The following is a 25777-nucleotide window of genomic DNA, read 5'->3' on the forward strand; positions in this document are numbered from 1 at the left end:
GGTCTTTACAGTGTGGGATGAGACATACCAACTCCAGCAGTTAAACTTGTGAAAGGAATATTTGCATATTGATATATTGAGGAATTTTAAGGGCAGGGGAAGGAAAAAGTGCAATTTTAAGGATTTGAATGTGTTAATTGTGTATTGATCAATGTTTTTTACACAAGGAGAGAAATAACTCCATGTATAACATATGCCAAATTTACAAGAGAGCCCAAATAATTGAGATCTAATTAATTTATCAAAGCCAGGGTTTCATAAAGTTTAAAATTCTCCTAACTCAACAACTAACAAAATTGAGAGATTTAGTAAAGGAGTCTGGGGAACTTCTCCCTCTTCATCTCCTTGCTGTTGACTGTGTAGGTGCAGTGGTTGCTTTGACCTATAGTATGTTGGTGCTCAAGTTTGCTCTCTGCTGTAATGCAAAAAGGTTTCATATCGTTGTACATTTTTGTTAATAACTATGAGATATAAGTTATCCTGACCATTCAAATTAATGTAAAAAAATCTTGAATGTGTGTCGTACACCATTTACTACAAAGTCATATTGACTGACCTCTCAGCACCCCAGCTGTCACTGACTTCCAGTGTCCTTGTCCCCATCATTTTTTAAAAGCATTAATAGTTAATATGTGCCAAAAAATAGCTTGCACCAAGAAAGGTTAACTAGTTAATTTTCATGCACTATTATTTTTCCCGCTGTAATTATCTTCTCTGACCTCATACAATCTCCTCATTACATTGCCTAAAACTGCATGTGTTGAAAACCATTTAAAGGTCCAATTTCTCAATTGATTTTTGAGTCTCATAACCAACTTGTCAAATACTGACGCTTTAGGTTGGTAGGTCGGGTTGGCCACCATCCCAAAGCGTAAGTATTTGATGAGTTGGGAATGAGAATCAGAGTCAGCTTTCTTACAAATTTAAAAACTGTTTTGGGTTTTTTTTTTCTTTTTTATTTGAGCCCTTGTTTCTCCAAAGTTTTTCAACACAAAGTGACACCCTTGGTGAAAGGGATCTTTAAATGTAGTCAAATGATACTTTAGCATGGTAAATATAACAATAAATGAGACTGATTGGGGAAAATAAAGTCAGTGATGAATGAACACAAGATAGTTTTGAGTAAATATGGAACTAATTTCATCAAGAAAAATGTAGGAGATACGTCCCAGGAGCTTCAGCATTATTACTCTGTAATACCTTACCCTGGCTAACCAGGACTCTTCAGCATCCTCATGTTAATACAGACTGTTGGCAGCACAGACAGTAAACCTCGCTCAAGAGACTTTCCAAACCTTGTCTGGGTCACACAGGAAGTATTAATCCCTGGACCCTGGAAGAAAGTGATCCTGTTACGCTCTATGTAGGCTAACACTGACGCACAAGTGTGTGTTTCAGAGACAATGTGTTTTCTCACACTCCTGTTGGGAGCTCCTGGGCAGAGTGCGTTCACAGATGGCGTCACAGCAACAGCTGCTCAGACAGCTGAGGTGTACTCATGTGCTGTTCCTCTGACAGAAAGCTACAGAGATCACGTTGTCTGGACACAACACTGTAGTACAGTGGAGGATGTGCACAAAGGCATTTTTGGTGAAAAGTGTTCAAACTCATGTTTTTTCAGTCTAAATCCAGCCAGTGAGCAAGGTACTATCAGACAAACTCATCACTGACCGCACCGCCCTCCTTGCTGTTGACCATAAGTCGGCATGTCCTTTGAACCAGAGAGGACGCAAGACTGCACCTCATAACTAATGTGGTGACAGATGAGACGAGGATCAACACACTCCAAATATGACCTGGAACAACTGCAGGCATCCTGAATCACTCTTTATATGTGTGTGTACGCACATGGGCAAAAGATCCAGACGCACACACACCCCAGTGTCAGTAATCCCTCACCCCCACACAGACACATAACCTATAATTTGTTTCACTGATGTGTGCAGCCTATGTATCTCTGTCACCCTCTCTCTCTCTCTATCTGTGTCTGACATTGGGTGTGACTGAGGTCAAAAAGCTGGCTTGGAAGAAAAAAAAAATCAGATATTCTGAATGGAGGAAAGTGACAGATGTTGTTGCCAGATGTGCAAAGGGTTTGGAAGTTATATGAGGCCACAGACAGTAAATATGAGCATGGATTCACTCTTCTCTCTCAAGGAAACAGTCACACCCACATTAACTGCATCTTCCTCCTCTGCTTGATTTCTTCAGTGCTTAATGCACTTTATACTTCATTAGTACTGTAAGTACTGCAGTAATTTGAGCTTAAATAAAAAAAAATTCACATGGATATGATGCATAATAACACTTAAATTATGTCAAATACTACTCATAAACTTATGAAATCACTTTCACTTTGATGTATAATAAATACTCACATAATCAGGAAGCCTTTCTGCATGTATGGGAGCTGTGACTCAGGAGGTCGAGGAGGTCGTCCATGAATCACAGGGTTGGTGGTTTGATCTCCAGTTCCTCCTGTACATAAGTAGACGTATCTTTGAGCAAGACACTGAACTCCAAATGACTCTTTGCTGCCATCTGGGTGTGAGTGCTATAAGTGCAGTCCATGTATGATAAATATACTACAAAGCACCCGTGCATCTCCAAGTGAAACACCCAATGAGCATATTTAAAAACATATACAGTGAGTATACGCCCAGAAATGGAAAAGGGTTGTCGCCTTCACTTTTGGAGCAACCAAAAGAGGATAAACATATATATTAACCAGTTCATCAATAAAAACACAATAAAGATTAAAAGTAGACAATATAACTTGATTATAAATTGTCATTTAAGCATTTAATTTGGATCATTTTTAGGAAAGATAACATGGTGGTCAGACTCACGAGAGAGAGCTGCAGTGTTGAAAGATTTGGTTTATTAAGGAACTACATGTGCAAACTCGTGCTCAAATGCAGTTATATGTACTGTATTTATTCCTTTAGAATAAAATAAAGCTTCTATTTTTCAGAAAAGTAATGTGTGGGATGTCATTGTGGACAGAAGGTACTGTGGATCAAACCTGAACAACTCAAAATGGGGGTCCAGGGAGGTAGTTCTAATAACAAATTATAATATTTTCACTACAATTCCATCAATAAGTTACACATGACAAAATGTATGACTATTTAATATATCATTCTGTAATAAAACAATGAAAAGGAAACTTCTTATCAGATGGGGGATCCTGGGACAAAATCTTATCAAACTGGGGAACTTGGTCTCATGCAGAACTATTGGGCCAAATGCGTCCTTTTAACAACCTTAATTCGGCCTTTTGGTCATCATGCAAGTAAGCATATTTTCCCATTCATAAGTTTTGTCTGTTGCTGACCACAAAAAGTTTTAATCCAGGCTGTTTAAAGTCACATAATAAAGCATACACTGAATCCTCTCTCTTGTCTTTCCTCAGGCGAACACAGACCCTCAGTCAAAACTACGCTTCATATCCTCTGACAAGTTCTCGCACAGCCGCCTCTTCCTCAATGATGTTGTTACTGGCTACCAAGTTCTTTGAAAGGCAACTTGCATTGTACCCTAACATCTGAACAAGGCTTGAAATCTGAAACAATTTCCATCCAGAACTGAACTCATGTCAGTGTAGGAAGGTTTTGGTGCTGCTGAAAGGACTGTTGGAGCTCACAGGCTGGACACTGCTAAATATTTGCACTACTGTCTTCAAGAAGATGAGAACATGTTACTGTGTGACAAAATGTGAAATTTCTGTTTTTGAAACTTCTGAAAACATGGCACATGGAAGTGTTTGAGTTCATCTAAAGGCAATCAATAAAATTGTATTGTGCTTATTTGTTAAAAGACATGTCCGTGTATCATTTATGATGTTTTCTCATCAGGTGTTCCTCCCCTCTGTTGAAGGTTTGGGAGCTTGAGCTCTAGAGGGCATACAGTTGTTTCTCAAGTATGAATACAAACACTGCTGCTCAGAGGCCCCCTTGTGGACAAACATCTGTCTCCAGTGGTGTAAAATCAATCAGATGAGACGCCTCCAAACGTCATTCTCAGTCACGTATCAAACCCTCTCTATGGTGACTTTGAGTTGTTATATATATTGGTGTGAAGCACTTTGTTGTTTAATGTCTGTTTTTAATTGTAATTGTTGTAATGTTGTGGTTGTTTTTGCTTTACATTTGCCACAGACACAAAACACATTTCCTAACAACTTTCAATGTGTTGAAAGACAGTGTGAAGGTTCACAAAATGATTCATGGTACATGAAACGAGAAAAATAATGTTTTGCTACTGAATTTTCGATTCATTTTTTTTTTTTTACTTTTCTTTGATTTTAGCTTTTTTCATTTTGGGAAATTCTGGATAGTTTCACCTCTTCAGACCTCAAACACTTTCAGATTCCGCTGAAAGGTGAGGTCAAGAGGAGAGGGGTAGCTGCTTACAATGGACATATTCTACTCGGGAAGCGGAGTAACAAGCAGACACTGCTTCATTTTTTAGAGAATATCAGCTGAAAAGGTTGGGACAATTGGTCATAAACATAAATGACAGCAGCATAGGTCACATTAACTCTACATAACCAAGAACATTTAGCAATCAAAACATATTAATTGCCTGAATTTGGCTTGTTAGTGTGCAGTTTGTACTGAGAGAACAAATAGCATCAAATAATAGGTCTTTTTCATTTTAATCTGAATGGAGGGTACACTATTTACATTAACTGAGCAGCTCCTAAATCACAATGTAAGTCAACCTAAGAGCCTCCCCAGTTTCCTTCATTAGTGACTGAATAATTTGAACCTTCCTTCACTGCCTTCAGGAACACTGTGAGAGACGATCATGCTGAAACAACAACCTTTAACAACCTCATTCTGGCCCGTTGATAATTTTGTCATTAGCCTAGTTAGCCCATAACTAGATAGGTAAAAGAAAATTGGTTGATTTGAGACTTTATATACATGAAACAGTATAAATATTCTTTGTTAATTAGTTCATACATCCTGAACAAAATATCAGGATAATTAATGGATCAACACATACACATATAATTTATAGCTAATAAGTTAAATATGTATATAAGAGATAATGAGTACTTGGTATAGGTATACGTACTGTATGTGTAGTATGCTTGATTCAAAAATATGGTGAAGTTATTCCTTTTAAGGTTTTGGATGTAATGGTTCACTGTCATGAACAAACCCACCCCTGCTGAGTTGACATGCTCCAACATTTTTCACATATTGTATATCAAAATTTTGTTTTGGAAAAGCAGCTGAGCTTTATGAGCTACCAAACTGTGGAGACTCTGCACTTTACTCTTTACTCTGTGTTAAAGTAAAATATGGCATTAAAGGAAACGTTACTTTGTATAGATAAATGCATAAATAACTATTAACTGAAGTTATCAAGTAAATATAGTGGAGTAACAGTACAATAATTGCCTTCAGAATGTAGTGAAGTGTAAATGTACTTAGTTACATTCAATCACTGGTCATGCCTAAATAGAAAATGAATTCTTCTCACTTTCACTTCTCTCTCATTGATAGAGGGAATTATTTTGAGGGCAATGGGCCGTGTCTTTTTAATGAAGAAAGCTGGGTTTAGCTAAGAATTAAAAGGGATTCTATTAGTAACATTGAATATGAATTTACATAAATAATAGGCTATGGGAGCATGCTAATTAGTAAAACATAAATAAGCATTGTTCTTGTTCTTGAGAAACCACTTTGATTGTGGAATAAAAGCAACCTGTAGGGGGAGCTACTCGCTTGTGCTCTTTGTACCGGGTGGAACCTTTGACACCGGAAACGGAAACCAGCGGCAGCAGCGGCTTGTTGTGCGCTCGTGTTAGCGCTGCTTTGTAACGTACGGGGGACGCACTTTCTTCAATGAAACTCGAGCATTTGGAAAACAATCTCATGCTACAAAATTAAACATCGTACCGATGTTCCCGTCGTCCCCATAAAAAGGCAGAGTGAAGTCAACTCTGTGGATGTTTCGAGTCAGCTGGCTGGTTCACGTTCAGTTTAAGTTCGGTAAAAGCTAAAAGATAAAACTCGCACCATGGCGGATGTTACTGCCCGTAGCCTGCAGTACGAGTACAAAGCGGTGAGTATATTTGTGGAAAAACCCTGGGAATATTAACACAAAGAAAGATGTAACTCTTTGGTAGCGTTTAATACGCCATTACATTATCAAGCGTATTTTCTAGTTCTATGTTTTTATGCTACTACGTGTTTTGCTAGCCGCTCCGCTAACTAGCTAGCGTTAGCAGTTAGCCTAGCTACAGCTTTGCAGACTGTTCTTGACTGACCTCCTCGTCTTTTCATTGATTTCTTAGAACTCAAACTTGGTGTTACAAGCTGATCGCTCTCTGATCGACCGCACACGGAGAGATGAACCCACCGGAGAGGTGTTGTCCCTGGTGGGGAAGCTGGATGGGACCAAGATGGGTGACAAGGCTCAGAGGACCAAACCTCAGAAGCTGGAGGAGAGACGAGACAAGTCAGTAATGTCAACAACACAGTTTATTATCTGTGTTGTGCAGTGGTGTTGGGACAAGCTTTATTCTATTTAGACATTTCCACATATATGCAAGTGTGTTTCTATATTTTCAACATATGTATTGCCTTTAGTTCATGTTTGTCAATCCACCCACAGTGAATTAGGGATTGACTGATGTTTTTTCAGGGCAGATACAGTTTATAGGTTTTTTAAGCAGGCTGATAACAGCTATTTGGAACTGATATACATTTGTAGTAAATGTAAAACTCTTTTGAATAAACAGTAATTGAATGTGACTAATTATGATTTACGAAAGTACAGTAGTTAAGTACAAGTTTGAGGTACTTTATTTTAGTGTTTCCCTTATTTGCTACATTACACTTCTGCTTCACTAAATTTATTTGATCCATTAGATACTTGTCAGATTCAGATTATTCATTGTTACTAGGCTATTACTTGTGACGGGCAACCAATCAGACAGTGTTGTGAGTGAGACCACAGAATAATGACAACACAGAGAAATAGTGCTGCATCAGAGTTGAAGTAATACACTTTAAAATTGATATATGTTATTAGTGAACAGGCACAGTAACACAGATTATCATAATATTGCTGAATATCGGCCAGGCTGATAATCTTTCTATCCCTACAGTGATTATTGAGCTTTTTTGAGTTTTTCACATTACCAAAGCTTGTTAGTGCAGCTGAGAGTTATGATTGGTTTAAAAATTCTTAAGGATTTTTTTGTGTGTGCTTTAAGTTTTTGGCATTGCTGCTTGTTGTTTAAAATTCAAATCCAGAGGAGAAACATTAAAGGTCCAATTTGTAATAATGTTGATTTTCGAGTCTCATTCCAAACTTGTCAAGAACCGACACTTAGGGATGGCAGCCGACCCGGCCTACAATCTCAAAGCATCAGTATTTGACGAGTTGGGAATGAGACTCAGAATCAACTTTTCTTACAAATTGGACCCTTTGAGTAAATTAAAAAATCAAAGTAAGATAATGCGATCCAAAAATTAAGTGCAACTTGATGACTGACATAAGCCAACTGATATCAAATGATATAATGATTCCAACTAATCCATGAATATGTTAAACACAGGAGGCATTTCAAAACAATATTCAGTTTAATTTGCTTTACCTCTTACCAATCATATAACTTTGAAAAACTCTGCCATGTGTTTTTTATTTTGTACTGAAATTAATTTCATTAAAAACATTAATGGCTGTCTGGAAGGAAAACAAAGGAAAAAAATCAGTGCTTTTCTTTGAAAAATATTTGGCTCTGAAAAGGCAAAAGGATTTTATGTAAGATCATTTCAATGCACTTTATGTTGTTCCAGTATCTGTTAAAGAAACACTCCCCTTATTCCTTTTATCTCCACTTGTTCTGTGTATACAGGAGGCGAAAAAGAGACGAGGACAGACACGACATCAACAAGATGAAGGGCTTTACCCTTCTGTCTGAAGGCATTGATGAAATGGTGGGCATCGTGTACAAGCCGAAAACCAAAGAAACCAGAGAGACCTATGAAGTGTTGCTCAGTTTCATCCACGCTGCTCTGGGAGATCAGGTGAGAAAACCTTAAAACATTTGTCAAATTTTAAAATGTCAACATGCGGTTTTCATCATTGACCTCCACCTGGTTATCTTATCTTATCTTGCAGCCGCGTGATATTCTGTGTGGAGCAGCTGATGAAGTATTAGCAGTACTAAAGAATGATAAAATGAGAGATAAAGAAAGGCGACGTGAAGTAGAGCAGCTTCTTGGACCCGCTGATGACACACGCTACCATGTGTTGGTTAATTTGGGAAAGAAGATCAGTGACTATGGAGGAGACAAAGACTTACAGAATATGGGTTAGTACACCAGAAGTAACTGTGTTGTTTTTATTATGAGTACATTAACAAATAACTCACTTTTTGCTCTCATGTGCATGTCAGTTTTCTGTGGAAATATTATTGTGATGGTAGATTTCATCTTTTTTTTTCTTTCTATTTTTTAACAGATGACAACATTGATGAAACCTATGGTGTGAATGTCCAGTTTGAATCTGATGAGGAGGTGAGGGCTTTCTGCTGATTCCTTAAATGTGCAATTCTTAAGTGATCCCTGATTTGTAGGTTCAAGTTATGGTTCTACTATATGGCTTCACTCATATTCTTTTTTCTTGTTATTAAGGAGGGGGATGAAGACCAGTTTGGAGAGGTACGAGATGAACACTCAGATGAAGACAGCGAAGGAGAGGAGGCAGATGTGGGCTGCGCTCTTTCAGCCAATGTAAGTGCAACAATTGCATCAATATTTGTACTGAATTAAGACACTACAGTTACAAGTAATTGTTTCCTTTTGCAATGATTGCACACTACACAAAAAGTTAATAAATTACTCTTTGTTTAGCTTGGTGCCACCGGTGACGTGATGACCGTGAAGAAAAAAGATCTACATCCCCGAGACATTGACGCCTTCTGGCTCCAGCGTCAGCTCAGCCGTTTCTATGACGACGCCATTGTCTCCCAAAAGAAAGCTGATGAAGTCTTAGAAATCCTCAAGGTATGTCTGAGATCTTGTCTGTTGTGTTTACATATATGTTTTCCAGAAAAGCTCATCCATTGTCTGTCTGTATTCCACAGACTGCCAGCGATGACAGAGAATGTGAGAACCAGCTGGTGTTGCTGCTCGGCTTCAACACTTTTGATTTCATCAAAATTCTCCGTCAGCACCGTCGCATGAGTAAGTCAGTCGTGTAGAAAGATGAAATTTAAGATTATTTTATCTTGTGTCTTTTGAAGTTGTTAATCACTGTCTATCTTCTGGTATACAGTTCAGTATTGTACCATGCTTGCAAGTGCTCAGAGTGAGGCAGAAAAGGAACGGATCATAGGAAAGATGGAGTCAGATCAGGAACTGTCGAAGATTCTTTACCAGCTGCAAGAGACGGAGAAGGAGGATATTATCCGAGTGAGACCTCTTGCTCATAAAACTTTTCAAGAAATTGTATAAAAGGATTTTAAATTTTTTTTGTCAACTCCGTTATTCATGTGTTGTCGTGTTCTTAGGAGGAGAGATCTCGAAGGGAGAGGGTGAGGAAGTCTCGGGTTGATGACTTGGAAGCGATGGACATCGAACATGGAGAGGTAAATAATGTCACTGTGATCACAAATCAACTGCACATCATACAAGTAGGTTAGATACCTGTGATATTTCTCACCACAGATTACTGCGGTGGGTTAGTAAATGTCAACAGTGACGTTGCCAGAGATACTGCGTGTAAAGACTGAAGTTGACAGGTTTTTAAAATTATTCATTCTTCTTATCCTACAGTCAATGGCCCCTCGACAGGTGCTGGACCTTGATGACCTGGCCTTCACCCAGGGGAGCCATTTCATGGCCAACAAGCGTTGCCAGCTGCCAGACGGCTCATTTCGTAAACAACGCAAAGGTTATGAAGAAGTCCATGTGCCTGCGCTCAAACCTAAGCCTTTTGCTGATGATGAGGTTTGTTGGTTGTCTCATTTTGTAAAACATGTCAACACTTCAGCAACCAATGCTAAGTGATAAGCAATGCATTAGTGTGTTCATGTCTTACATTCAACATATTATTGTGTCATCAGGTGCTTGTTGCCATTGAGAAGTTGCCTAAGTATGCACAGGCTGGATTTGAAGGTTTCAAAACATTGAACCGAATCCAGAGCAAGCTATTCAAGACCACCATGGAGACCGATGAGAACCTGCTAGTGTGTGCACCTACGGTATGCAAACTTTGTTAAAGCCAATTGCATTGTGACTGGTTTTCCCAAGTGTATTTTCTCCTTTAAGTTTGTTATTCTTTGTGCACACAGGGAGCTGGTAAGACCAATGTTGCTTTGATGGCAATGTTGAGAGAAATAGGAAAGCACATAAACCTGGATGGAACCATCAATGTGGACGACTTCAAAATCATCTACATTGCTCCCATGCGCTCACTCGTACAGGAGATGGTGGGAAGCTTTAGTAAGGTGAGTCCTACCTCCGTTCTGCAGAGATTTGTAAATATATCATTTGTTTTAATGAACTTGAATCAATTCGTTTCGGTGATTGTAATGATTTTTTCTTGCTTTTTTCCAGCGCTTGGCAAGTTACGGCATCACAGTCTCTGAGCTGACGGGAGACCACCAGCTCTGTAAGGAGGAGATTAACGCCACTCAAATCATCGTCTGCACCCCTGAGAAATGGGACATCATCACCCGTAAAGGTGGAGAGCGTACCTACACCCAGCTAGTGCGGCTCATTATCATTGTAAGTGTTGTGGATGTGTTGACAAAGTCATAAAACAGTAGTGTACATTTTTTTGTGCTGATAATTTGACATGAAACTTTCATGATGTGTTCTGCAGGATGAAATCCACCTGCTGCACGATGACCGTGGACCTGTGTTGGAGTCTCTGGTGGCGAGGACCATCCGCAATGTGGAGCTGACTCAAGAGGATGTCCGTCTGCTGGGCCTCAGTGCCACCCTGCCCAACTACGAGGATGTGGCTACCTGTCTGCGTGTGGATCCTGCCAAGGGACTCTTCTATTTCGACAACAGGTATGGCTGTTTAGAGAATGACCAAAACTTGAACAGTCACGTTGTGTTTGGAGAAGTACACTTACCATTACAGTTACATGTTTTCTTGTTTGCTCTCTTTGCATATTCCTCTCAGATAACCACATTCCTTTTCTCTGTAGTTTCCGCCCTGTCCCCCTGGAGCAGACTTACGTTGGCATCACAGAGAAGAAGGCCATCAAGCGTTTCCAGATCATGAATGAGATTGTCTATGAAAAGATCATGGAGCATGCTGGAAAGAACCAGGTGAGACCTGTTTGTCCGACTCTGCTCAAGTGAGCAACTTTAGCTACCTAATTCCTATGAAGAAGAAACTTGGATAAATTATTTTACACCCAAATTAGTGCAAAGTTGCCTTTCTATTTTTTCTGGTGTGTCATGTTAAACGTCATGAACGTGCCAGGAAACGGTAACAGGGAACAGTAGAGACTAGCATGGAGGCCAGTGATGTTACAGTGGTTACTTTTGTCTATCTTTTACTTCGATCTCACTTTCAAACTCATCGCTTCAGTGTAGGTCATAGCACTGTGCCAGAAAAGGGGAGAAAATTTGTGTGTTCACCCTGGTGTCATATTTCCTACTAAATCAGAGCTGGAGTTACTAATGCTCTTGACTACTATAGAGTCATTTGTCCTGGGAATGAATGCTGAATTTATCCTTTCTAGCTGAAGACAAAACTCAGATGTTAGTGGGTGTTAGTGTTGTTTTGTCCACTGTGAAAGGGCTTCTAGATTTAAGTACAATCCTGTAACTGCACATGCTGTTGCCCTACACTACCTCCTGACTTGGAACTCATCAGATCAGATTTGAGAGTTTACTGACTTTCATTTTTCTCCACCAGGTGCTTGTATTTGTCCACTCTAGGAAGGAGACTGGAAAGACCGCCAGGGCAATCAGGGACATGTGTTTGGAGAAGGACACACTGGGTCTGTTCCTCAGAGAGGGTTCAGCATCCACTGAAGTGTTGAGAACTGAGGCAGAGCAGTGCAAGGTGAGCAAACTTCACTGCAACAAAATCAGATAAATAATGGAATATGAAGATACTTGTTTGCTCGTTCAGAACCATGTCAGACTTATCCCTGAACTTTCTTATCTAGAACCTCGAGCTGAAGGATTTGCTGCCTTACGGCTTCGCGATCCATCATGCCGGTATGACCAGAGTGGACCGTACGCTGGTGGAAGATCTGTTTGCTGATCGACACATCCAGGTTCTGGTGTCCACAGCTACTCTGGCTTGGGGTGTCAACCTGCCGGCACACACTGTCATCATCAAAGGTACTCAGGTGTACAGCCCAGAGAAAGGAAGGTGGACTGAACTCGGAGCCCTGGACATTTTACAGGTCAGTCTAAATGGATACTAGCGAAGAGTGCTTCATAACTTCTTTATTAACAGTAATAACTCAATGAATTATGTCTTTATTTCAGATGCTTGGTAGAGCTGGTCGTCCTCAGTACGACACCAAAGGAGAGGGAATCCTGATCACATCCCACGGAGAGCTGCAGTACTATCTGTCCCTGCTCAACCAGCAGCTGCCCATCGAGAGTCAGATGGTGTGCAAGCTGCCTGACATGCTCAATGCTGAGATCGTCCTGGGCAACGTGCAGAACGCGAAGGTGAGCCACGTGCAAAAAAGCAGCTTCAAATGAATAAGGAGCTGGTCAAATTGTCTGTTTCTGTTATAATTTCTGAAACTTTGTGTATTTGTTGTGTCAGGATGCTGTGAACTGGCTCGGCTACACCTACCTGTATGTGCGCATGCTCCGCAACCCCACCCTGTATGGAGTCTCCCATGACGACCGGAGTTCAGACCCCCTGCTGGAGAGACGCAGGATGGATCTGGTGCATACTGCAGCCAGCGTCCTGGACAAGAACAGCCTCGTCAAATATGACAAGAGGACCGGCAGCTTCCAGGTATGAATGTTTATCATCTCTTATCTTGTTCTTCAATTCATGCAATTCATGTTAAATTGGTGATGACTTTGACTTCAGGCTTTTAATTGTTGACTATTTGCCCTTTTACCTGAAGGTCACAGACCTGGGACGTATCGCCAGTCACTTCTACATCACTCATGACTCCGTTCAAACCTACAACCAGCTGCTGAAGCCCACTCTCAGTGAGATTGAGCTCTTCAGAGTCTTTTCCCTTTCTTCTGAGTTCAGGAACATCACTGTGAGAGAGGTATGGTTGGTGTCCAAACAGTCATGCTTGTTTACTTATAACCCCCAACAAAACTTAATTTAACATGCTAAATTTAATTTCTTATGTCTTTTAGGAGGAGAAGCTTGAGCTGCAGAAGCTGCTGGAAAGAGTTCCTATACCTGTGAAGGAAAGCATTGAGGAGCCCAGCGCTAAGGTAAGATTTATAACCTGTTCATAAAAATTACTTTAAATGGTCAGCAACCAAAATGGAGGCGTTGTTTCTGTTTTTCTGGTGTGCAAATTGTCACTAATCACTCATTAATTCAATCTTAATAAAAACATCTTCATGTTTTTTGTGTCTTACCTTTTCAGATCAATGTGCTGCTCCAGGCGTACATCTCTCAACTCAAACTGGAAGGCTTTGCTCTCATGGCCGACATGGTGTACGTTACACAGGTAAGAAAGAACCAAATTTCTCATGTTTTCACACATTTTCTCCAAAAAGGCTTTATTTGTGTTTTAGAATCTCTCAATTTTTCTTCAGTGGATGAATGGTATATCTTAGACAACCCCCATTACCCCGACCCGATTTTGGTTTGCGTATAATGTCGCCTTGTTCACTACTCTAGAGTTTGCAGGTCTGGAGAAAACAAATCCTACAAAAGTGAGGTTTTGTTCTTAGGATAAATTAGTCATGAGATTAATTTGAGTTATTTGTCTTTCAGAGTGCTGGAAGGTTAATGCGGGCCATATTTGAGATTGTACTCAACAGGGGCTGGGCTCAGCTGACAGACAAGACCATGAATCTTTGCAAGATGATTGACAAGAGAATGTAAGTAACTCTTTCCTCTCCAAAACAGGCTGTGCTGAGTTTGCTAAGGCAGGCTGCTGATATTCTGTATCCCTGTTCTCTAGGTGGCAGTCGATGTCTCCGCTGCGACAGTTCAAGAAGCTACCAGAGGAAGTGATTAAGAAGATCGAGAAGAAGAACTTCCCCTTTGAGCGTCTCTATGACCTCAACCACAATGAGATCGGTGAGTTTTCTTCCCCCACAACATGCTCGCTGAACTCTCTCTCTCTCAGCCTGGAAAGCAATTACATGTTTTATGTTTCATTTCATTTGTCAGGTGAGCTCATCAGAATGCCAAAAATGGGTAAGACCATCCACAAATACGTCCACCAGTTCCCCAAACTGGACCTGGCTGTGCACCTGCAGCCCATCACCCGCTCTACACTGAAGGTGGAGCTCACCATCACACCTGACTTCCAGTGGGATGACAAGGTCAGTAGTTAGAACCATGATGCTCTTCAACAAAATTGTCTCTGTTTCTCAGCCTCCTGGTAAAACGTTCCTTTTCCCCTCTTAGATTCATGGATCGTCTGAGGCTTTCTGGATCCTGGTTGAGGATGTGGACAGTGAGGTCATCCTCCACCACGAGTACTTCCTCCTCAAAGCCAAGTACGCCCAGGACGAACACCTTGTGACTTTCTTTGTCCCAGTGTTCGAGCCTCTGCCACCGCAGTACTTCATCCGTGTGGTCTCAGACAGATGGCTCTGTAAGTAACTGGATTGAAACTTGTTATCACAAGACGTGCATGTTAAGCATTTCAACTAATCGCTTTATTCCTTCTGTTCTATTCAGCATGTGAGACTCAGCTCCCGGTGTCCTTCCGTCACCTGATCCTACCTGAGAAATACCCCCCACCCACTGAGCTGCTGGACCTGCAGCCGCTGCCTGTCACTGCCCTCAGGAACTCTGCTTTTGAGGCTCTGTACCAGAACAAGTTCCCCTTCTTCAACCCCATTCAGACACAAGGTGCAGAAGAAGATAGAGCACACATTATCATTTAATAGAATTATAGCTTTATTCAGTTTTTGAGGTGAAAGTGCTTGGAGGCTCTCTGTCCATTTCACATTGTTTTCTTGACGTATTGTTTCTGTCCCTCCAGTGTTCAACGCCGTGTACAACAGTGATGATAACGTGTTTGTGGGAGCTCCCACCGGCAGTGGAAAGACCATCTGTGCTGAGTTTGCTATTCTGAGGATGCTGCTGCACAACGCTGAAGGTCGCTGTGTCTACATCACCCCAATGGAAGCTCTGGCTGAACAGGTATAAAGTCATTTGGAAGTTGAAAATGTGCCTATGTCAAAACTAGCCTTGCTCGCCATCTTACATAATAATTATGTCAATCTTTGTCTCTCAGGTGTTTGTCGACTGGCACCAGAAGTTCCAGGACATCCTGAACAAAAAGGTGGTGCTGCTGACGGGAGAAACTAGCACGGATCTGAAGCTCTTGGGAAAAGGTGACATTATTGTCAGCACCCCCGACAAATGGGACATCCTGTCTCGTCGCTGGAAGCAGAGGAAGAATGTCCAGAACGTCAGCCTTTTCGTCGTGGACGAGGCACACCTCATCGGAGGAGAAAATGGAGTAAGCACACAAAACTGCTTTGTGCCACGTTGTAATAGCCATTCTTAGACCGTGCACTTTGTTAATGTTCTGTGTTTCTTTTCATTAGCCCGTGTTGGAGGTCATCTGCTCCAGGATGAGGTACATCTCCTCTCAGATTGAGCGACCCATCCGCATCGTGGCCCTCAGCTCGTCTTTGTCCAACGCCAAAGACGTGGCCCACTGGCTCGGCTGCAGCACTACAGCCACATTCAACTTCCACCCCAACGTCAGACCTGTGCCTCTGGAGCTGCACATCCAGGTCTGTAAACAGTGTGCCAATCAGCAATGTCTAAAACTGCTAATGTGTCATGTACATGAACATGGTAACATTAATTCCTGTTAACTCCGTTTAGGGCTTCAACGTGAGTCACACTCAGACTCGCCTGCTGTCCATGGCTAAACCAGTGTATCACGCCATCATGAAGCACTCTCCCTCTAAGCCGGCCGTGGTGTTCGTCCCGTCCCGCAGACAGACTCGCCTCACAGCCATCGACATCCTCACGTTCTGTGCTGCTGATGTGGTTCCTCAGAGGTCAGTCACTGCAGTGAGATCACAGCTGTAAATAAGTAATAGAATGATAGCGCTGATGCTGCCATAATACATTTTACACTGTGGCTTAATGTTTGTCTCTCTGTAGGTTCTTGCATTGCACTGAGAAAGACCTCGCTCCATTCCTGGACAAAATAAATGACTCAACTCTCAAAGAGACTCTGGCCAACGGTGTGGGCTACCTGCACGAGGGCCTGTCTGCAACTGAACGCAGAATAGTGGAGCAGCTCTTCAACTCAGGTACGTCTCACTCCTTCTCTGCACTCCCAGCTTGGTGTGTGATAAACTACAGAATAATAATTATTTTTGGCGTCCTCCCCTTTGACAGGTGCTGTTCAGGTGGTGGTGTCCTCTCGTTCACTCTGCTGGGGCATTAACATCTCTGCACATCTCGTCATTGTCATGGACACCCAGTACTACAACGGCAAAATCCATGCGTAAGGCTTCCAGTAGTTTGATGCTCTTATTGAAGGGGAATTTCAGTATTTTTAAAGCTTGGGCTTTATGTTTACATACTTTGGTGTGTAAATGACTAATAAGTAAAAAAAGTTTTGGAATTGGTCGATTGCTTCAGATTGCAGCTGCAACACAGGCTGCAAACTCACCACTCATATGCTTAGATTGTTCTTAGAGTGTCTGACAACATTATGGAAAGGATCCCTGCTGAGATAGACCCTCTTGTAAAAGAGTAAAATCCCTTTTTTTTAAACAGAAACAGCTGTTATGTTGCTCTCGCCAAATCTACCAGACTCACTGAAACTAATTCAAAATAAAAATAAAAATAGTCTTTACACTGTTCTTAGTATCACTTACTCTGGTTTGGTCCCAATAACCCTTAATTGAACCCTTAATTCATCGTGTTAGATGTAAGAATATTTGTACTCTATATGCTGTTTCCCTCCACTGCTTTCTGAATTTACACCTCTCTCGCGCTCCTCTCCCGATATTTTCACATCTAACGCGGTGAATTAAGGGTTTACCTTAACCAAACCAATGTTGGTGATTGTTGAAAAAGTGGAAACATGAACCAAGATGGTTTTGGTGAGCACCATAGCTGCCATTTCTGGTTAAACAAAAAGGATTTATACTACTTACTGTTTAAAACAGGGTTCTTTCTCTGTAATGATCCTTTCGATAATGTTGTCTGACACTTAGAATAACATTCTCAGCCTGCTGGTCAAAAACAATGACTTTTCCAAAACTTTTTGTATTTGTCATTTACACGCCAAAATATGTAAACCAAAGGCCCCAGTTTAAAAATACCGCAATTCCCCTTATAGGTGTGTACTGCAAATGATATGTATTCTGTTGTGTTGGTGACATTCTGCTCCTGTTTTCCTCCTTTCTCTCAGATATGTGGACTATCCCATATATGACGTCCTCCAGATGGTGGGCAAGGCAAACAGACCCATGCTAGATGATGAGGGACGCTGTGTCATCATGTGTCAGGGCTCAAAGAAGGTAAATACCCCTCTGCTGTTTCAGTGACCAGGATTAAAGCAGTAACTGTATAACAGTAAGAACAATCTAAACGGTTTGTTTTTTTTCTTGATAGGACTTCTTCAAGAAGTTCCTTTACGAGCCGCTGCCGGTGGAGTCTCACTTGGACCACTGTCTCCATGACCACTTCAATGCCGAGATCGTCACCAAGACTGTGGAGAACAAGCAGGACGCCGTGGACTACCTGACCTGGACGTTCCTCTACCGCCGTATGACCCAGAACCCCAACTACTACAACCTACAAGGTACGTTTCATCCGGTATATATGGTTGTACTTATACTGGATCAGATGTAGGAACAACTTATAAACGTCAACTTTTGTGTTTACTTTGCCAGGCATGTCCCATCGTCACCTGTCAGACCACCTGTCTGAGCTGGTGGAGCACACGCTACATGACCTGGAGCAGTCCAAGTGCATCAGCATAGAGGATGAGATGGACGTAGCACCACTCAATTTGGGCATGATTGCCGCCTACTACTACATCAACTACACCACCATCGGTTTGTGCCAATACAGCTGTCCTGTCGCTGATAATCTGTTATCATTGCCTATCATAGATTCTTTATATTTATTTGGCAAAATGTGATGAATTCACACATGACTTTGTGTCTGTTTGTGTTTGGCAGAGTTGTTCAGCATGTCCCTGAATGCCAAGACAAAGATCCGTGGGTTAATTGAGATCATCTCTAATGCTGCCGAGTACAAGAACATTCCCATCAGACATCACGAGGACGCACTTCTCCGACAGGTAACAAACAGCACTCACATATAAATCAACATTTGTGCAAATCATAATACATCAACATTTCTCTATCAAGTCAGTACATTGAGACTAATGATGTCGGAACAACTTTTTAAATTTTCTTATTTCAGTTGGCACAGAAAGTGCCGCACAAACTGAACAACCCCAAGTTCAACGATCCACATGTGAAGACCAACCTGCTGCTGCAAGCCCACCTCTCCAGGATGCAGCTGAGTGCTGAGCTGCAGTCAGACACAGAGGAGATCCTGAGCAAGGTACAGATTCATGCTGATTTAGACACTAAGACCCCATTTAAACCTGTTCCCAAAATGCGATCTGCACCCGGACATGTCATCAGGATATGTAGTAGATGTGTAATGATCACAATGTACTCGGATTTGCCTGACCACATCTGGAAGTTGTCTGGCTCGCGTTGGGTTTTTGACAAAGTGCTGGCATCTGTACACAACATAACACTGATAAAGATATTTGTTTTGAGCTAACATGAAATGTAGGTATTAACTGATTATACATCTATTCTCTGACATGAAAGAATCAAAAGATGCATTTGCTGTACTGCATAAAAAATCCAAGCTAAACATGTGGGAAATGACTACTATACAGTCAGAAATAACGTGTGAGTGTGTGTACACATCAGTACTGCAACATTTGTTGGGTATTCCTTTCTTTGTTTTAACATTTTTAAAACAGGAGGGGACAAATGATTAAGAATTTGTCTTAGGTGGGTTTCAGAAACCTTGAAAGTTTCCCTCAGTCCCAAAATTCAAATTTTTAGTACTGATTTGCTGTAACCTCAGATCACTCATGCACAGGTCTAGCTCTGTAGTAAAGAGATCTCAAAGAAGATATCGAGACACAAGAGCGCAAGATTTGTATTGCTGACTATCCAGAAAAATGTATCCGGGTAAAGACTCCATTTAAATACGAGGTGTAAATAGGATGTGAGTTGGAAAGACCTGTCAATTTCTGGTTTGGATTTCTGTGTGTATATTTGACCCATGTGTTGTGTTTTCAGGCGGTTCGTCTGATCCAGGCCTGTGTTGATGTGCTGTCCAGTAACGGCTGGCTGAGTCCTGCACTGGCCGCTATGGAGCTGGCTCAGATGGTCACCCAGGCCATGTGGTCCAAGGACTCATACCTCAAACAGCTGCCCTTCTTCACTTCTGAGCACATCAAGCGCTGCACAGACAAGGTACATCAGTGTTTTTTTGTTCTGCTAAACACGCTTCATGACATCTAGATTTTGCTTCAATGCAAGTGTACACGGACCATCTCATCCCTACTCTTTTCATCAGGGGGTGGAGAGTATCTTTGACATCATGGAGATGGAGGATGAAGACAGAACTGCATTGCTGCAGCTCTCAGATGCCCAGATGGCGGATGTGGCTCGCTTCTGTAACCGCTACCCCAACATTGAGCTGTCGTACGAAGTGGCAGAAAAGGACAACATCAAGAGGTATCAACAGCATTGTTATTCACAGCAACATTTGAAAGACTACATAAATAATGTTGCAAAGGAAATACAGCTGCTTGCTAAGGATACCGATGTCTGTTTGCCATCATTTTTACCCCACATACCTGTTTTTGGTGAATGTTGATGCATGTTTTCATGTCTCTTCACAGTGGCAGTCCAGTTCTGGTTCAGGTTCAGCTGGAGAGAGAGGAGGAGGTGACTGGGCCTGTTATCGCACCTCTCTTCCCCCAGGTAAATAATTCCTTTTTAAAAAGTAGTTAATGGGTCTAAAAGCTCAATTTCCTTTGGTTGAAAACAGGGCTAATGATATTTTTTTCACTGACCTGTCAGGACTCTATTGATAATATTTTTCATTGTTACAGAAACGTGAGGAGGGCTGGTGGGTGGTGATCGGAGACCCCAAGTCTAACAGCCTCATCTCCATCAAGAGGCTGACTCTCCAGCAGAAAGCAAAGGTCAGTGAGAGTCGCCCACTGCATGTTTTCTGTGACCAAAAATAGATTCTCTTTAAACCAACAGAGGCCTCATTTTGCTTAACGCTGATGTTCCTCCTCTGCAGGTGAAGCTGGACTTTGTTGCACCAGCGATGGGTGTTCATAACTACACCCTGTACTTCATGAGTGACGCATACATGGGCTGTGACCAGGAGTACAAGTTCAGCGCGGATGTGAAGGAGGCTGACAGCGAGGGAGACAGTGACTCAGACTAATCAGTCTGCTGCAGTTTGTTTTATATCCAGGGGGATGAGAAGGTGTTGTTTTTTACTGTAGATATTCAGTCTGATTTATGTTCCTCACTCTTTTCTGTAAGCATCTCTACTCTTGTGAAAATAAGTCATTTTATTAAGTGTGTCTCAGTTAAACCACCTGAATGATGTACACCAGTCCAGAATCAGTGTACAGGTTGTGTTCAGTTAAAGTAATCAGACATGTTTTACAGATACATGTAAACACTGAACACTTTCTGATTACTGTCAGTTTTCAGGTGACTGAATTTGACAAACCTTTAAAAATTAAAGAAATACACATTTATCAAGATGGTATGCTCTTATTCCAGATTGGATCTACCAGTGATGTTTTTGTTGAATCTAATTCTTGAACTGGTCCAGATGTTTTTAGTACGACGTGTTGTCTGGAATATTTTTTGCAATAAAGAGAAGCCACACAATTGTTTATATATTGTTTTTATATTTATTTCTTTATATAAACATCATGAAATGTCAGTAAATTCTTCATTGAGCTGTTAAAGGAATATGTAGACTCAAAGTACAAAATGTGCTGAAGCAACATGACAAGTGACATGTTCATAAACTAATATCAAGCAGATTAGCTGTAAAAGCAGACTGGACTGATCTGAACATATTATGTGTGTTCACCAGTTTCCAGTGTAACTTAACTTTCTGAGTTCAGCGAGAGGCCAGTTAATGTTGATGAGCATTCAGTCTTCTTCGTGGAACCTCCAGATGCTGATCTCTCCGTCATCGCTGCAGGAGGCCATCAGTCCCGCCTCCTTCGGGTTCCAGGTGACACAGTTGACGTCCTGGCTGTGAGCTTTGGGCACATGTGCAACCAGCGAAAACACCGGCTGGTCGGGATCGGATGTCGCGTCCTCCTTAAACACTCGCACTGCGTCGTCACCGCAGGCAGTAGCCAGAGCGCCAGTCAGCGGACACCTGAGCAAAGAAATGCTCTCAGATTGATCTCACAAATCAAGAAAGTGCAGCAGAAATGTCCACCAGTGACGGTGGGTAAAAATCATTTTTGAATGTTTTTTGACTTGCTTTTACATACAGTATGTGTCAGTTTGCACCAATAATAAGAAAGTGTGTTTTAGGGATCAACCAATTAAAGTTTTTCAGGACCAATACTGATTATAAGCAATCAAGGAGACTGATGAGATATTTGGCACCGATTTACATTTGCAGTAAAAATGAAGATCTTAAATTTCAAAATCTAGAATAATCACTGTTGGAATGTAACTAAGTGCAATTTTCTAAAGTACAATCAAGGTACCTTATTTGAGTATTTTCATTTTATACTTCCTCTCCACTACATTTATTTGATAACTTTACCAATTCCAATAATGAGTAAAATGCTGACTATCAGCCCTGAAAATCTGCTCAGCCAATAATCGCTCTATCCCTCATATGTTTACCATCCAATGCCACATTTTCCTCAAGTTTAATTCGATTCTCTCTCCAATATGTAAAAAAAAAAAAAGCATTCCACTCCACAGTGATGAGACAACCTAAAGGGAGGAGCAGACTGGTCCAGTAATCTCAACAAGCCGAGGGTACAAACAGGTCTGAGAGTGTATTGTACCTAATATATGAAACAGAGGATTCTTACCAGGCGATATCGTACACTGTTCTTCCGTGGTACCCAGACAGAGTGCAAATACACTTCCAGGACAAGTCTCCTGTTTAACACAGAGAGCAGAGAAAAGGATGAGTTATAGTAGTCCACCAGCATCTGTCCACTTATTCACACTACTTCTACTGACAAAAATGTGCATTATCTTTAGCTTTGTATAAACTTGGTCAATTCAATTACCAACAAACTAAACAGCATTTTAAGGTTTTCCAGATTAACAGAAAGGTGCCATATTGTTTTCAATTTAAAGGTGTGACTGATAATTAGGGTGATCTGGACAAAAATATCTATCCATTTAATAGCCATAACTATCCACAATCTAAATTTCAATCTTCTTTCTCAATTGTGAAATGTATACATGAATAAATAGCATATGAATTTTGCATTTGCACCATTAAAACACAACATTGCATTAAAGATAGTTCTTTTATGGCACAAGCTACTCATTCAGAATGCTGCTAGCTGTAAGTCACATTGAATTGTTTCAATACATCACCCAAGGAAGAGCCATGTAAAGTAATTTGTCCAATCAGCACAGCCATTTTTTTTACACCTTTGAGACTGATCATGATCTAAAATTGTCAGATCACCCTCCCTCCTCTTACTGACACTAAGGTCTCCTATTCTTTGCAGCTTCTCTTCTTGTTAATTTTAAAGAGCTACCTATGATAATTACCTGCTCAATTAATTTCTGTTGATACAATTTTGGTCAATAAAACAATTTAAATGATATTTAGTTTAGGCAATGATTGGATACCAGTAACAACTCACCCTGTGCACTTTCATTTGGATGCTCCTTCCAAATCTTCACGGTGCGGTCGTCGCTGCAGGAGGCCAGCCTCTGTCCAGCCGCATCAAAAGACAAACTCCACACTGTGGATGTGTGTCCCTTCAGGGTGGCCCGGCACTCCCAGTCGTCATCCTCTTCCTTGTAAATACAAATGTTGTTGTCGTAGCTCGCTGAAGCCAGAAGCTGTAAGAACACATCGGTAATAGATAGTAAGATGATGGTGCAACGAATTGAGAAATCGTTACGGTGTATGTAGAGCAGAGGGTGACCTACCTCCTGGTTCGGGTGCCACACAACATGTTTGACATCTTGTGTGTGAGAGTTTACGACGGTAACACACTCATACTCGTCTTCTTCATCCACTGTGAGACACAAAGGGAAAGAGATGTTAAATACAGTGAGGTAAGAGCACTAAAACTTTGCAACTATGGTAGATAATTTAATAAACAAAAGAGCTAAAACGTAAAAAAAAAATAGTTACGTAAAACAATTACAAGTAGAGGTTGGGAGGTTTAAGATTACATTTCTAAAATGAGAAAAGGTGTATTGATTTTATGCCTCTGAGGAGGTGACACACTGCAGTTCAACACAAACCTTCCCAGACCCAGACGCTCTTGTCTCGGCTACACGTTGCCAGCAGATTCCCTGAAGGCGCCCACGCCACACACTTGACCTCATTTTCATGTCCTTCCAAAACAGTCAAACTCTGGAAGACAAGAAAAACTCTTGAGTAAAATCGATAAAAGGTTCGGCACTTTCAAAGTGAAGATTAAACATCTCATCTAACCTCAAAATCATCGTTCTTCTTTTTCCAGATGCACGTGGTTGCATCAAAGCTGGCAGAGGCCAGATAATTCCCACAGGGAGACCACGCCACTTTCCTCACAGTGCGCTGGTGGCTGTCCTGAAGCATACTCTTACATACCCAGGAGTCACCTAAAAGAAAAGAAGGTCAGGAGGGTTTTCAGCGACCATACTGTTTATAATGAGGAAGCTATCCCTTTCATTTCTCGTAATAAACATGGAGGACAATTTCAAAAATCAATGAGCAACACTTCTTTATGGTAATACAGATTTACAGGACTTATGCATCACTGTAACTATGTTGTTCTGGTATTTAGTTCAGTGTCTAAAATGTAAAAAAAAAATAAATTGTGAAAAATGCTCATAACAATTTTCCAGAGCTTAAAGTGACATCTTTAAATTGCTTTTTTTATCCAACCAACAGTCCAAAACCCAAAGACTCTTCATTAACTGACATAAGTGACAAAGAAAAGCAGCAAATCCTCACATTTAAGAAGCTTCAATCAGTAAATGTTTGACATTTTTGTTTGAAATATTACTGAAATTATTGATTATCAAAATAGTCTGATTTATTTTCTTTCAAACAACTAATCAATTAATCAATGAATTGTTGCAACTCTTATCAAGATATATCAATCAATCAATTAACCTTTATTTATCCTGGAGATGACTGAGGGGTAACTCTCACTTATGATGACATTGTGTCAAAATAAAACAAAGAAAAGGAAAACACACAAACAATAACTAGGAGATAAACTGAGATAAAAAGGCAGTCCCACAATTGACTAGTATAAAGCTATTTAAAAGATGGTGAATAATTTTATTTAGAAAATATAAATAATCAAAAGGAGAAATAACATTCAGTCATAAAAAAAATAGATACATTAAAATAACTGGGTGTTGATTAAAATACAGTTAGTTAAAACATTATGGGAGGTTTGGTTCAAAATTCTAGTATGGCCATAGTTTTAGACACCATAATTAAATAATAACACGTGACTTGAATATAATCCCTCTATATAACAAATCTATATCTCCAAAGAAATAACTTCAGATGCCACTAAAATTTTTCTCATAATCATGTTGTGACAGCTCATACTGAATATTACAAACAGGAAATTAAAGTGAAAACAACTTACTCTGAATATTTACTCTTTTCACTACTTTCATTTAGCTAATAAAATGATGTCAGGAATATAAAACATCTTTTTTTTTTATCAGTGAAATGAAAGGGCATGCAGGAGGTGAGTGTAAATTAGTAAAGGGTCGTGTAACTGGAAGACGCAATGACATGAGCAATGGGTTTTTGTGAGGGTGCAGGAGTACATCCTGTCAAGCTGATCTAATGACTGCTCTCCTGTCAGTCATTATCATCATTAGCTAGCTTCATCTGTAAGAATCAACTCAGTGTTTTGCACAGTAGCTAGCTAGCTGTCAATCAGTTCATTTTGTTATCAGCTCACCCTCTCGTCCCCATATCCGGATGGCCTTGTCGCCCCCGCACGAGGCCAGCAGCGTCCCCGACGGGCTCCAGCTGACGAACCAGCACCGAGAGTCCGGGTGTGCATTCAGTTTCTGAACCAGGGCCAGAGCCTCCTTCATGTCTGAGCTGGTACGATATTTCTGAGCGGCTGTCACTCACGTGCGTCTCTGCACTGTCTGTTACCAGTGACGGTTAACTGACACGAGCTAAGTCTGTTAACAACAATCCGCACAAACGGCACCGATACTGTCCTAAACCACAGGAAGCTGTCAGCTTGAATATAAATTGAATAAAAGGACTGTATTTGCACCAAAGAACAAAATACAAAAGTTAACAAACACAACTATCGTCGGAGTTATGTTGGAAATGTCGCCAT

At 40.9% G+C, this 25777-nt stretch overlaps 2 protein-coding genes across 2 annotated transcripts; one reads left to right on the forward strand and one right to left on the reverse strand.

The window, feature by feature from the left end:
• Positions 1-5795: 5795 nt before the first annotated feature.
• On the forward strand, positions 5796-21128 carry snrnp200 (small nuclear ribonucleoprotein 200 (U5)). Its single transcript, XM_073465604.1, has 44 exons — positions 5796-6081; positions 6314-6477; positions 7883-8054; positions 8149-8341; positions 8491-8546; positions 8664-8762; positions 8883-9035; positions 9116-9215; positions 9307-9443; positions 9542-9619; positions 9807-9980; positions 10097-10234; positions 10325-10480; positions 10590-10760; positions 10858-11051; positions 11192-11315; positions 11911-12060; positions 12167-12409; positions 12495-12683; positions 12784-12981; positions 13097-13249; positions 13344-13424; positions 13583-13666; positions 13936-14042; positions 14126-14244; positions 14338-14492; positions 14578-14767; positions 14854-15027; positions 15161-15321; positions 15416-15643; positions 15732-15923; positions 16018-16196; positions 16303-16454; positions 16543-16651; positions 17567-17675; positions 17770-17959; positions 18051-18215; positions 18342-18463; positions 18589-18732; positions 19494-19670; positions 19774-19934; positions 20102-20183; positions 20315-20407; positions 20512-21128. The coding sequence occupies exons 1-44, from the start codon at positions 6037-6039 to the stop codon at positions 20659-20661; spliced, it is 6411 nt and encodes a 2136-aa protein (XP_073321705.1). The 5' UTR covers positions 5796-6036; the 3' UTR covers positions 20662-21128.
• ciao1 (cytosolic iron-sulfur assembly component 1) lies at positions 21122-25768 on the reverse strand. The gene is made up of 7 exons (XM_073465605.1): positions 25382-25768; positions 23902-24050; positions 23709-23820; positions 23388-23476; positions 23096-23297; positions 22301-22370; positions 21122-21624 (listed from the first exon to the last, which is right to left on the reverse strand). Exons 1-7 carry the CDS (start codon positions 25518-25520, stop codon positions 21390-21392), a joined length of 996 nt encoding a protein of 331 aa, XP_073321706.1. The 5' UTR covers positions 25521-25768; the 3' UTR covers positions 21122-21389.
• Between the last annotated feature and the right edge of the window lie 9 nt (positions 25769-25777).

This window comes from Pagrus major, chromosome 5, assembly GCF_040436345.1.
Source record: "Pagrus major chromosome 5, Pma_NU_1.0".
NCBI classification, from domain to species: Eukaryota; Metazoa; Chordata; class Actinopteri; order Spariformes; family Sparidae; genus Pagrus; species Pagrus major.

Coding starts and splice junctions, on each gene's coding strand:
- ciao1 (XM_073465605.1), bottom strand. CDS start 25,520: ATGAAGGAGGCTCTGGCCCTGGTTCAGAAACTGAATGCACACCCGGAC. Junction 23,477..23,708: donor GAGCGTCTGGGTCTGGGAAG/GTTTGTGTTGAA, acceptor TGTGTCTCACAG/TGGATGAAGAAGACGAGTAT. Junction 23,298..23,387: donor TGTGGCACCCGAACCAGGAG/GTAGGTCACCCT, acceptor GTGTTCTTACAG/CTTCTGGCTTCAGCGAGCTA.
- snrnp200 (XM_073465604.1), top strand. CDS start 6,037: ATGGCGGATGTTACTGCCCGTAGCCTGCAGTACGAGTACAAAGCG. Junction 9,620..9,806: donor TGGACATCGAACATGGAGAG/GTAAATAATGTC, acceptor CTTATCCTACAG/TCAATGGCCCCTCGACAGGT. Junction 18,464..18,588: donor AGGACGCACTTCTCCGACAG/GTAACAAACAGC, acceptor TTCTTATTTCAG/TTGGCACAGAAAGTGCCGCA.